Source organism: Marasmius oreades, chromosome 11 (genome assembly GCF_018924745.1).
Source record: "Marasmius oreades isolate 03SP1 chromosome 11, whole genome shotgun sequence".
Lineage (NCBI taxonomy): Eukaryota > Fungi > Basidiomycota > Agaricomycetes > Agaricales > Marasmiaceae > Marasmius > Marasmius oreades.
The window spans coordinates 365,852-379,188 of NC_057333.1; the positions used below are offsets into that span (position 1 = coordinate 365,852).

At 45.8% G+C, this 13,337-nt stretch overlaps 2 protein-coding genes across 2 annotated transcripts; one reads left to right on the top strand and one right to left on the bottom strand.

Moving 5' to 3' along the window:
* Positions 1 to 8,670: 8,670 nt before the first annotated feature.
* Positions 8,671 to 10,832, bottom strand: E1B28_002978 (uncharacterized protein; the record flags this gene model as incomplete). The annotated part of the gene is made up of 10 exons (XM_043159934.1): positions 8,671 to 8,840; positions 8,901 to 8,960; positions 9,015 to 9,050; positions 9,101 to 9,190; positions 9,245 to 9,613; positions 9,678 to 9,830; positions 9,888 to 9,994; positions 10,058 to 10,195; positions 10,250 to 10,590; positions 10,647 to 10,832. 10 exons carry the CDS (start codon positions 10,830 to 10,832, stop codon positions 8,671 to 8,673), a joined length of 1,650 nt encoding a protein of 549 aa, XP_043001888.1.
* Positions 10,833 to 11,748: 916 nt separating this feature from the next.
* E1B28_002979 (uncharacterized protein) lies at positions 11,749 to 12,332 on the top strand (the record flags this gene model as incomplete). Its single annotated transcript, XM_043159935.1, has 2 exons — positions 11,749 to 12,042; positions 12,096 to 12,332. 2 exons carry the CDS (start codon positions 11,749 to 11,751, stop codon positions 12,330 to 12,332), a joined length of 531 nt encoding a protein of 176 aa, XP_043001889.1.
* Between the last annotated feature and the right edge of the window lie 1,005 nt (positions 12,333 to 13,337).

Here is a 13,337-nt window from a genome sequence, read left to right on the forward strand (position 1 = left end):
GTCGTACCAAGAACGTGGTCGTAGTAAATCCAAAGAAGCAAAGAAAAAGAGGGACCGGAGAAAGAGAAAAGAATCACCATCTGACAGTGGCGAATCCAATTCTCCTCCTTCAGGGTCTTCAAATGATGATAACTCATCACCATCTGATTCTTCAGGATCGGAGTCCGAGACCACGTCCTCCAATAGTAGCTCGGACACACATACTGCCGGATCTTCAGATTCTCGGGATAACCGTTCTCCACCAACTGACCCATCTGATTCGTCGTCGCCAAGTGACTCGAACTCATCGGACCACAGGGACAAACGGCGTCGTAAACGAAGGGCTGAATGGAAAAAGAAGCGGACATCGAGAAGAAAGAGCTGTGACAGAAAGGAAAAGAAGCGACGGGCTACTAGGTTAATCAAACCTATTCCCCCTAAACCATATGATGGTTCTTCAAACCAAGAAACTTATGAGATGTTCATTATGGAAAGCACTCAGTATGTTAAGGAAGGACTAATTCCAAAAAAGGAACAAGTTATCTTAATTTCCCATTTTCTCACTGGGAAAGCTCGGAAATTCTTTCTGCACAAAGTTGCGAGGAATCATTCTAAGTGGACCTTACTAAAATTCTTCCGGGAACTTTTCAATTATTGTTTCCCATTGAACTACAGAAGCTTACAGAGAGAAAAACTACGGAAGTGCTTCCAAAATGATAGAACCGTCTCCGAATACGTGTATGAACTCGACAGTTTGTATGGTCTCGTGGGTGCTACTAGCAAACGTGAGAAAGTGATCAAACTATGGGACGGATTCAACTCACATATTCGTCGGGAATTACACCGCGAAAAACTGAATAAAGAAATCCACAAGTGGGATGAGATTGTGAATGCAGCTGAGCTAATAGAAATGGCTGAACTAGAAACTACGCCAAGAAGCAAACATAATAATAATGGGTCCCCTGGCTCAGGCACACATAGTGGAAAGGGCCAGAGTAGTGGCAATCGCAATGGTAATAACCGACCAAACAATCCGACGAATGGGAGCGGGAAAACGGACGAATTCCCGAGGAAAAAGAATTGGGACAATCGAGGGAAAAGTATGCCCCCGGGAAGAAAAGATTTCGGAAAAAGCGCGGGTCCGTCGAATTCTAACTCGGGAAATAACAATCACAACAAACCCGGGAATGGAGGAAAAGGGAAACCATCTTCTCCTCAGCAAAAGCAACTCACTGAAGCTGAGAAAGCCGAACATTTAGCCAGCAATAAATGTTTCAATTGTCACCAAGTTGGGCATTTCACCCGGAACTGTCCCGAGAAGAATACCTTCAAAGGGAATGGAAAGAAGGGTCCACCGGGTGTCCAAATGAACAGCATGAGGTTCGCTCTGGAGGATGATCTTCTCCAAACTACTCAAACTGTAAACCATATGTCAATAAACATGTTGACAATAGCTGAGGAAAATGAAAGTACTGACTGCGATTCAATGCCCGGACTCCAGGACGTATCCGATATGGAATCAGAGTGGTCTAAGAGCAGTTGTGACCATGAATTGATGCCTAGTCTACGGACTGTATCTGATTCCGGTTCGATGGAAGCGGAACTCGATTCGGACAACTCGGACAGTGACCTTGAATGGTTCAGCGCTCAATCGGAAGTCTCGGATAACTGGGACTACATGTACGGTGACTGTGATGATGACGTTGTATTAACCCATTATCCGGAAGAAGCGATTTTCGATTATTCGGAATATATTGAAGAATGTAGACCCCCGTCCAAGCAAAAACCCGCGATAGAAAATATCCGTCGCAAGTTTGAGATTTCGGAGGCCTTTGAAAACCGAGCGAATGGAAAACCACGGTTCTGTTGGGCAGATGAAGCCAAGGAGAACTACGGGTATCCTACTTCTCCGTGGTCAGATTTCTTTGTGAATGAACAAATTGATCCGTCGTTTTGCCCGCGGATAATTGGCAATTTCCACGCCGAAAACGCCGAGTTCATTCTTGAACATTACGTGCCTTACCCGGGAGATGAACTACGTTGGGGTTGCACGGAATCCTATCGGATCGATGTTTTCCAGATCGACAATGACACCTTCGAAATTTGTGACTTTGAATCAGAGCAAGGACCTATAAATCTGCCAGCTCACCTGCTGTATAATCCGAAATTTCGACTAGCAGCTTGGTACGCCAAGCGGAGAGCAGAAGAACAGGGCCTGGATTACCAATATTATAGCGAATATCGGGACTATGACAGCTCGGCAGTTGGAGATGCTCTTTGGAGAGGAATTAAATTAGTTCTTACCCATGGGTCGCCAAGATTCCCTGACCCAGAACTCCCAGATGAACCAAGCTATGGAAGATTCATTGTTAACCAGTCACATGAGGATAAAATGAAAGACCAGTACCATATTCATGACTTGGTCGAAGGATTTTCGAAAAAATTGAAGTCTGAGTATCTTCAAGACCCGAATTTTGATTTAATCGGATGGTGGCGCGAAGCCATCCTCAGTGTTCCGATGGACCACTCAGAACGTCGATATCAGGCGGCTAAGGAACGGAAGGAATACTTGAGATTTGAAAAAACTCGAGCTTGGATCAGCCGCCGCCAAGATGATATGTACGCGCGAAGACTTGAAGTTTGCTTAGAACAGAGCCAACCATTCCCTGGAGATGAGGGTGAATGGGGAAAGTATAGCCGTTTTACGGCCTGGTCAAATCCTCGTGAAGGTGTGATGGAATCAGTCGAAGTCATCGACCATGGACGAGACTTGCACTGGAAGTTTGATGGCGAGGACCTCCGTGATCCGAAATTTGTTCCCAGAGAAGTCTGGTCCTTACTGTGCACTTCTCAGTCAAATGTTCTGGACTTCGAGGATATGGATCTACCTAGGATTGGTGATGTACTGGCCAAAACAGCAAAGATAAAACTTATCAAGTGGGTCCCGAGTGACTCGACAACCAAAGTCCCGAGAAAACACTGGTACTTTGTGTACAAAAATCCTGAAAGGCCGGATCAATATGTCATAGAGGACAACGTCCGAGAATTCAAGGTGAACGTACCGGCGGAATTATTAGCTAACGGTAATTTTAATTTACCTGCCTGGTATCAAAAACGGTTAGACAGAGCCGAAGCGGAACTCCGACGTCGACTCGCTGGACCCGTCAAATACGAGTTTCTATCAAGATTATTTGATGCACCCGAAAATGACTTTCAACGGGAATTAGACCGAGTTGTCGAACTTTCAGACAATTACATTCACTTACGGTATGAAAACAACCTTGAGTGGGAAGAACGAGATGGACAGGTCCATTTTGTGAGCATAGCAAGCGTGCATATTGAGCCGAAAACGTTCCCCGGACTGCAACAAACTTCTTCGTTAGTTAAGGGTGTCGCTCGAGTTGTACCTAGACCTATCGTGATAGTGGTACAAATCAATGGAAAGTCGGCGAGAGCCCTAGTGGACTCGGGATCGCTTGGTGACTTCATGTCAACACAGTTGGCAGATCAGTTACAGGTTAAAAAGAGCTACCTTGATAAGCCTTTGGCATTGCATATGGCGGTCCAGAGTTCTCGCTCGAAAATCCATTGCGGGACTACTGTTGAATTCAAGTACCAATCAATAAAAAGCCCTCATTACTTTGACATTGCCAATATCGCCGGATATGATATAATACTGGGTACACCTTGGATCTTCCAACATAAGGTACGGATCAGGTTAAACCCCTCGACCATTGAGATTGGAAGCGCTGATACTCAACCTATCCAAGGGGACAATGTCAGTGAAATACAGGCACAATCTGTAAGGATAGAAGATCATACCTTAGAATTGGCCCATGAAGAACTCTGGGCATATGCGAAGCCCATATGTAAAACAGCAGCTGAGACACCATTTCCCCCGCTACGGGCTATTAACCATACTATACCTTTGATAGATGAAGACAAAGTATATTCATGGCGACCGTCAAGATGTCCCGCAGCGTTCCGTTCGCAGTGGGATCAAAAACGGAAAGATTACACCGGTTCTGGGAGATGGGAGATAACGACGGCACGCAATACTATGCCGATGATGTTGATACCCAAGTCTGCGAAGCAAAAAGACCTACTTCGAATAGTAGTTGACCTACGTGAACGTAACGCGAATACTAAAAAGGTGGCATCACCTCTTCCAAACATAGAAGAAATTACTCGCCGTGCGGTGAGTTTCCGGTTCCGAAGCATAATTGACGGCAAGGACGCATATGAACAGATCCAAGTGATACCTGAACACGTTCCACGTACGGCCGTATCGACTCCTGATGGCACTATGGTCAGCCATGTCATACAACAGGGAGATTGCAACGCAGGAGCAACTTACCAAGCTTTAATGAATCACATATTCACGCCTCTAATAGGCGTGTGTATGGACGTTTATCTCGATGATATTGTGATCTATTCAAATACTATTGAGGAGCACATCAAACACGTTAAGATGGTCATCGATATATTGAGGCGGGAGAAACTGTACCTGAATGAAAAGAAATTGAATTTCTTTGCCAAAGAACTGAAGCTCCTAGGCCAGGTAATCGACGACAACGGAATCCGAATGGACCTGGACAAAGTTGATTCCATAGCCAAATGGAAAATTCCGACTTCGAAGGACCTTGTATCGGGATTTTTGGGAGCTGTTGGTTTCCTCGCTGATGACCTACCTTGTATCCGGGCACCAATGGGAATATTACATTCGCTCACCGCGAAGGCGACGGCCTTTCAGTGGACGTTTACGGAACAACAAGCGTTTGACGACATAAAAAACATTGTTGAGAAACATCGGGAACACAGACGGATACCGATAGATTGCTCACCTGATCGAAAACCTATTTGGCTTATTACTGACGCTAGCTCTGCGAGTATTGCAGGTGTTGTTTCTCAAGGCGACGAATGGAAATCGTCAAATGTTGCAGCCTTCTATTCAGCTAAGCTAAATGCCACACAGCAGAACTACGCCGTGCACGAGCTTGAGATGTTGGCCGGTGTAGAAGCTATGCAGCGATATCGGGACTTGTTGCAGGGCATCAAGTTCACCTGGATAACGGATCACAAGGGTCTGGTACACCTAATGAAACAAAAGAATTTGACTGGCCGGCAAGCCCGTTGGATAGAAAAAATGAGTGAATTTGATTTTGAAATTCGGTATGTTCCGGGTACCGAAAATGTTCTGTCAGACGCTTTATCACGGATATACGCAAACGACGCACCTGGAACAGTCCGCTCACGTTCGGAATACACTTTCTTCGATGATATTGACAATGAGACCTTAACTTCCCATGCTATTTCAATGCCGCTAGTGGTTGGAAATGAAGCCGTAGGTGCGAGATTAATAAAACAAAAACCCAAATCAAAGAGTATCCCGGCATCTGATGCTGATTCAGGTCGCCCGGAAACTTCAGCTGAATTTGCTTGGCGAATGGTGAATCGTGTCCGAGTTAAGGGCCCAAGACTCGAACAGGAGGGCGGGATAGCCAGCTTGACTGCTACAACCCCTTCAGTTTCTACCACCGTCGAAACTACAGAGCACTTACCAGAGGCTAAAGATAACGCTAATAGCCCCAAGCTAGTCATCCGGATCCCAGCACGGCAGTCAAAGGAGAAGAACAGCGACGATTGTTATGACAGCCGGGAGCAAGAGTCTAGCACTGCCACCGGAACACCTGAAGTTCCGAGCGGAAAACGCAGCTCTATCACCGCAAACGACAGATTGAACGGATCTTCTGTCACAGATTTCACTGTCTTATCCCTATCTAACATTTATCTTATCTGTGCCATATGTTTATCTTATCATATCACTAGATATTCCAAAGATGGAGTGGACCATTGGACTTGTTCTAGACCATTCTAGACACTTCCAGATTGTAGATCAGATCTAGGGGAATTATGTCAGATCTAGATCACACTAGCAACAGCCTTGGCAGGCTAGATGTCTAGATGTTGATCCTTGTTGCCAAGCATGCTTAAGCTATCCAGAGTACTATATATTTACTCAGTGTTACCCAGTGTTACTCAGTGTACCATATAGTTACCCAGTGTTACCCAGAGTACTATTGTTCTCTGGAATGTACCTGGGGTCTTCCAATCAGACAATTACCAAGCACACCATGTGCTACTATTCAAATAGAGTATTAGAGGTCTTAGTATAGTATCTGGGGTCCTAGATAGAATTCATGTATATAAGCTAGACAGTCTGAGCCTTAGAGCCTCAGACTTAACAACATCTTTTGTCTTCATACAACATCTCTGTGCTCTCCATCTAAGCTTCACTGCTAATCTCCTTCTATCACTCTTCCATATCACATCAAGAAACTAGGTGAGTTGCAGATTTGTGATATCTTCTTCCCTTCTAAACCTCGTCACTCATGCTACAGGAACCGACTTCACAACGATTGTCAAGAACAGATACTCAGAAGACTTGTTTTTCAAGAAGATCTTAGAAAACCCGAAACATTTCAAGAATTTTGAATTATCTGACGGTTTAATTTATCTACGGCACTCAGATTCTTACAAAGTCTTATGCATCCCTAGAATAACGGTGAATCAAAGAAGTGCCCAAGAGATTTTGATTTCAGAAGCTCATTCTGTTTTAGCCCACCTTGGAGCATCCAAAACCGTGGACTATCTTAGGGATCACGTATGGTGGAAAGACATGGTGGCGGATACGCGATCATACTGTGAGTCTTGCCATGTGTGTAAGACGACTAAACCCGATAATCAGAAACCATTTGGCCTCCTAAACCCGCTGGGGATACCGTCAAGACCTTGGGACACCATTGGAGTGGACTTTGTTGGTCCATTACCTGAATCAAAGAATCAAGACGGTAGTTTCGACTCGATAGCGGTGATTATCGATCTATTCACTTCTATGGTCCACCTGGTTCCGTGTCGAACAACCTACACTGCCCGTCAAGTCGCTGAACTGATGTTTGAACACGTGTATAAGCTACACAGACTCCCTCGGAGGATCATCAGTGACTGGGACTCGTTGTTCACTAGCATCTTCTGGCAAAGACTGCATGAGCTGATTGGCACCAAGTTAGGAATGTCAAGCGCTTACCACCCTCAGTCAGATGGAGCGACAGAACGCGTTAATCGAACGATTACTCAAATGCTTCGTCAATGTGTGTCCCCGAATCAGAAAGACTGGGTTTCGAAGCTGCCGACAGTGGAATTTGCAATTAACAGTGCACGTTCGGAGTCTACTGGTTACGCTCCATTCTTTCTAAATTCTGGTCAGATGCCCAGATCGATGATCTGGAGCTCCAACATCTCAGATGAGTATCCGTCCGTTCGGGTTTTTGCTCGCCAAAGACGATTAGCATTAATGCAGGCTCATGATAGCATTTTAGAGTCCCGAGTGAAGCAGATTCGGCAGGCAAACCGCCGACAGCGTAATGAACCGTTCAAAGAGGACGATTTGGTGTATGTATCGACGAAGAACTTGACCTTTGAAAAAGGACTCGCTCGTAAGTTGATTCCCAAATATATTGGACCGTATAAAATCCTCAAGGACTACGGGAATCATTCGTTCCGAATCGACCTTCCTTCAAGTTTCCTTCAGCGGGGTGTTCATCCCGTGTTTCACGCGTCTCTCCTCCGGATACATGTCCCCAATGACGACCGTAGGTTCCCTGGAAGGATGGAAGGACAACTTGCCGAAACTCCACAAGCAGAGGAGCAATGGAAGATCGACGCAATCGAAACACATTCAGGAGCAAGAGAACAATCGATTTTCAGGGTTCGTTGGAGTACTGGTGACAAAACCTGGATGCCCTACCAGGAATTGGATGGGTTACCATGCCTAAAGGAATATCTAGATCTAATTGGAGTATCTGACGTCTCTAACCTATCTAGAACATCAGGAGTAGAGAACTCCACTGATGATAGCCTCACGGTATCCTATATTGGAATAAGGTTAGAAGAAGTTTATAAAAATGACAGCGACGACAATTTTACCCCTCCAACCCACTCTCTTTCGTCGTCGCCTCGTCCTTCTAACCACCTTCCTCCAGTAAATTCATGGATTTCGTTTAAACGAGAGACGTTGCGACGTCTCTCTCAAATCAAAATCTCAATTTATTTTGAACTTTGAACTGTGCCAAAAAGGCCAGATCTGTGAGCATCCTTTGAATTCTCAATCAGGTCACAAGTATAATGTCTCAATCTCAATTCTCCTCAATTCTCAATTCTCAATTCTAACTTCTCAATTCATCAATCTCAATCTCAATTCAATTCTCAATCCAAAATTGAGTTCATGCACATCCGAAGTTTGAGCTGAAATATTGAACTCCGAAAGCTTGCTCAATTTAAATAACTCAACCCTGTTTTGAAATTTATCTCAATCTCAATACGAGACTGAGTTGTCAATATTTTTGATCCCGAACTTCAACCTGTTCAAAGTTGTCGGCAAGCATGGGAAATACAGGATGCCGGTGAAACTACGCCCAAGCTCTCAATTCTCTCCTTCATCCGAGCAGACCGAAACTTCCTCCCATGTGCCTTTTCCACTTCGTCCACTCCTGATGACTCACGACCTGGGGTCCGAGGATTCGGCCGAGAGCTCAACGACACTCTGCGATGCCACACGAGCTGAACGACGTCGCCTTTTGGTGGTGTTCAGAGCTTAAGCAATGTGTATTATTATACAAGGACTTATAGTACTCACCTGGTCGGGGTAGCCAACGACGACCTGGCTGGACCACTATCCACCTTCCTTGTGGGCTGGGAAGACTTGTGCCGTTTGTTCGGGACAAAAACCGACTCGTGCGAAGTTTCTTGGGCTCGCTTGCCGGGAGTATAATCAAGCTCAATCTGCGACTTATCAATTCCGTCTGCATCTCAATTCATGGACCATGAATATTGTACTCCTTCACGAAGCTGGAATGACATACCTTGAAGGTGCAGTCGACCATTTGGGGAGACTTGCCGTCGTGAAGGGGTAACCTGATCATCTGAAAAGTCATATTAGACATAAATGTACATTGTTACAATTATCGGATACTTACCTCTTGGTCCCTCGATTAATCCTTGCACAGCAGAGGCTACGTAGCGATCAGATGAAATACGATTTTGCAGAATTAACGTTGCATACCTGGCAATGCTGGTGTCTGGCAACGGCTGGCAGGGACTTGAGTTACGTTTGTGACATCCGGTGTCATGTCTCCACCAATATCCATATCAGCTGTTGAAAATGGTGTCTCACCTGAAAACTGGCAGTTGAATTTCGTGCATGTACCTAGCGGGAAAAACTCGGCACTGGCAGCCTCATATGGAATGACTTCATCACGTACGGGGGCGTCGGGGGCGTTGGGGGCTTCAGAGGAGCTCTCGGGATCAGGTTGAATGGCTTCGGAAGCTGGACTACCAGGCTCTTCTGGGCAACCAGAGGAGAACAAGATGTCAATATTTGCATCCTTAATTTTGAAGACCTGGATCGGCTGCTTCAGCTGCGAGTTAAAGTAACCGTAGAGCTGAAAAACGTAGCCATAGTCCCCATCTATAGGAACTCGCAGCTCTAAACCTTCAGGAAGCGTGTCTGAGTACTCTACATGCTCCCAATCTGTGGGCCCAATGCCAACTCCTCCGGCTTTATACCATGCATAGTCTGATATTCAAAGAATGAGGGACAGGAGTGCTTTCTGCTGGTAGCTAATGAATAAAATGCTCACCATACTGAGCCTGTAAGTAGTTCCGGAGCATGCCCTCTAACTCCACGGGTGGAGTCCTGGCTAGATCAAGCTGACCAATGGGAAAATGAGGGCATCCATCCTCAGAACAGGTGAATAATTTTTGAGAACTGGTGAGAGTGACGTCTTGGTTTACTAACATAATCGAATTCATCAGCGTGGCGAAACATAAATCAGCAAAGGCAGACTTACATGGAATAGTCCGATTGCAGTAGTTTCCCCAAATATTCTTGATTTGATTATATTCAAGAGGATAGAGTGCCGGGAGTTTGGGTGCCTTGTTGGCCGTCGCATTGATACTGATAGAAAGATTTTCAGTCGTGAGAAAGAATGGTCAGGTGACCAACAGGAGGAATGCGTACCATCCCATTTTCAAGGCGTTGTCAGCTGCCCGGTAAGAATATAGAAGTGCGAAGCTACCGTTACCAATCTTCCCTCGGCCACGGCCAAGAATTGATTCCAGGAAGTCCTCCATTTGTGCTGTGAAGACTTCCTGGCACCTTAAACGGTGACTGTGTTAGACCAAAAGGAACAATGTCAAACTCAAGGTTCACCGAGATTCAGAAGGCACATCTGATAGCATCGCTTGCTCCCGTTCCCGGGCTTTTGCTACCCATAACGCCTTCGTGGACTTGTACTCGGATGAAAGCTCCTTTCTAAGCATGGCGAGGTGTTGCTGATGTCCCACGCAGTTCTTCTCGCGTTGCTCGTTGACTACTCTGTTGATGTCTTCAGATCTTTCGCTATGAAAAAGCTCATACGGGGTTGGGTCGGGCTGTTGGGTGAGGGAGAAAAATGTCGGTAGACGGGTTGACTCTCCAGTTGGACCTGGTGACGACTTTTCTTTTCCGCCTTTCGCTCGGAAACGGTTATTTTTGAACCTGTCTTCGACACACTGAGCAGGATTGTAGTCAAAATGCCACGTAATAACTGAACGAAAAGATAAATTACCTTTCTATACTGCATGACATTTTCTTTAGGCGTTAACGGACCCCAGTGTTCCTCCCAGTAGTTCTCTGCAGACTCAATAAAGGTATCAATGTCGGCATCGTTGTTCTTGACTTTGCATATCAGCTGCTGACTCATGCTGTCGAGCCACGCAAGCTGGTCTTCGGGGAGAGCGGATTTGCGGCCCATGGCTTGGATCACGGACAGGAAGTGAAATGACCGTTGGAAAAGAGGTTATGGGTGTAAGAAGAAGGGAACAGGGATTGCGCCGGCCTGCCCAGGTCAAGTTATCCGTATGTTCTCATGTTGAAAATCTAAGAATCGAGAATCATAAGATTGCGCCAAAAGGGGTCGATGGGGGAACGGTAGAATGCAGGTCCCCGTTGTCCAATTATTTCAGCCGACTTCAAGTTCCGTTGTATTTGACACCTGAGAGAGAAGGGAATAACACTGCATTACGGTAAGCCTTGGTGAAAAACCACGGAGACTATACCAGGCTGAAGTGACCCTTCCAATTGATAAGCAAGCCCATGGCGGACGTGTCAGTCGAATGGTCCAACAAATGCTCGGATATCGGAATTGCAAATTTGGGGCTGTTCGCCGTGTCATAATCTTGAGGGTAAATGCCGTAGTCCTGTCTATGCGAAGGGTTAAATCGGATTTGCCCAGCGATTTGAGCGCTTTACTGTGAATCTGGCAACTTGCACCGGCCGTGTTGAGCTTGAGAAGAACGTTTTAGAGATCCGACCGGTCGATTCTATGTGTGGGATGAGCCAACTTATAGACACATGCAGTAGATCGGTCCAGAACTTACAGGCCCTCTTACCTCTGAGCGTCTTCCTTCATGGCCTCTCAATCCGACTATGTCCTCGCTACAGCTGCTGGGTTGCATGGGACCAAAGCCCAGATGCGCAGGCAGAACAAGCAGCATCTCAGGTCGACTCTTGCGCTGTATTCTCCTTGTCCACCCCGGAGGCGTTGGTACCACCCTCACCATCAAGGACATGCGGTCACAGCGCCGATCTTATGCACACAGTGAAAATTGGCCGGTGCCTGGATCCAAGTGGTGAGTCTCGATCTTATCTTCAAAAAAAAATTTCATAGAATGCTAACCTCGGTCGACAAGTGCAAGCCCAGAGAGGGCAGTGAATGTGAAAAGCCTCACTACCTGATTCAGCCCTTGGATCCAGTACACACAGCGCTTGGGCCGTTTCCGGAACTTTATGCCATCGAGGAGGAGTTGAAGCTAGTTTCTCGTAACTCCACTACTCAACCCGCTGTCCAACTCGGCGTTCGGGGCTCTCGGGCCATGAGGACCGTTTCACCCATCGTAATAGACCTGACACTAGATGACGACGATGACTATGTTAAGAAGCTTAGTCTAGTAATTTGGCTAAAGGTGCGTACCTTAGTATCCGTTCCTCTCAACCGCTCAACAAGTGAATCCATTAGAGTCAAAAAGAGGCTATCGAAGTTGTCGTTAATTGTAAGTCAGAGGGACTTCGAATGGAGGACCATAAAATGGTCTTGGGTGATAAGGGTGTGGAGAAAATACCGCTAGAATATTATTCCACAGTCGAGCATCGATGGACAGCGCTAATTTGGTCAGACGTAGCTCCCGTGTTTGATCAAGGGTTGGTGTTAATCCGGCAACTGGGCCTGAAGTTGGCGCGTTTGGAAATCCACTAGATACAATTTAGAGTATTAATTTGAGTACCTTTGTTTACAGTCCAGAATAAAGTAATAGTTACTTCAGAGAAGCTAGAGGAACGTTGAATCAGAGGGAGCATCGGATATTATAAAGAACGTATAATAGAATAACCATACCAGCACTGTGCAGTCAAGCGAGACGGTGGTGACACCGATCAAACCGATGTCCCCGAAAATACATCAGCAAGTGTTGGCAAAGGTTTGAGCTAGTTCCGGTGACCCATCCGGAACACTCTTCTTTCAACTGGGGACATTTCTGACAACACCGACTGCATCCGATACATGGAGATCTGACTATAGAACTCACTATTACCCGATATATTACATGTTCTCTATACGTTCTACACGCTCCATATCTGATAAAATCAACCGCCCGACATGGATGAGCTTGACCACTACCATATAGTGAGTTGAAGTTGACATTTAAGAAAGTGAACTGCAACTTGCCTGGTAACTGTATCTTCCTGGTAGCTTCACAACAAATGTGAATGTTCAAGCGTTCATATGAATAAACCCGGACTCGAGCTTGAGGTAATGTTCATCTGATCCCTTTCGTTTGTACCTGAATGATAGGGAGGCGATGGTACTGCAAATGTGAAAAATGGACCAGTCAGTTAGGGGTTAATAGTGCCACATACTAGACAAGACGTATATAAATTGGCAGAGAATCGACCTCCCTGTGGCGTCATCAACCTTTGAAACCATCGAAGTATTCGCCCGGTTATTCTTCCTGATTGAGAACAAGATTGACATTTTTCTGCTTTTGTATCGCCTGAGAATAGACCTGATAACCCTTCTATGTTTTGACTAAGCTTGGCTCGATGTCTTGTCAGTATGATACGGCGTGGTGTAGCTGCTAGTGGTGGACTCACCTTTCAATCGATAGCATTAATCCATCTAACCCTTCAATTGTTTCTCTCGCCTCTTTCTCCTAATTTTCCCTGCTCTTGCTGACTTGAAGATGGTGCGATAGGTGGAGAGGGG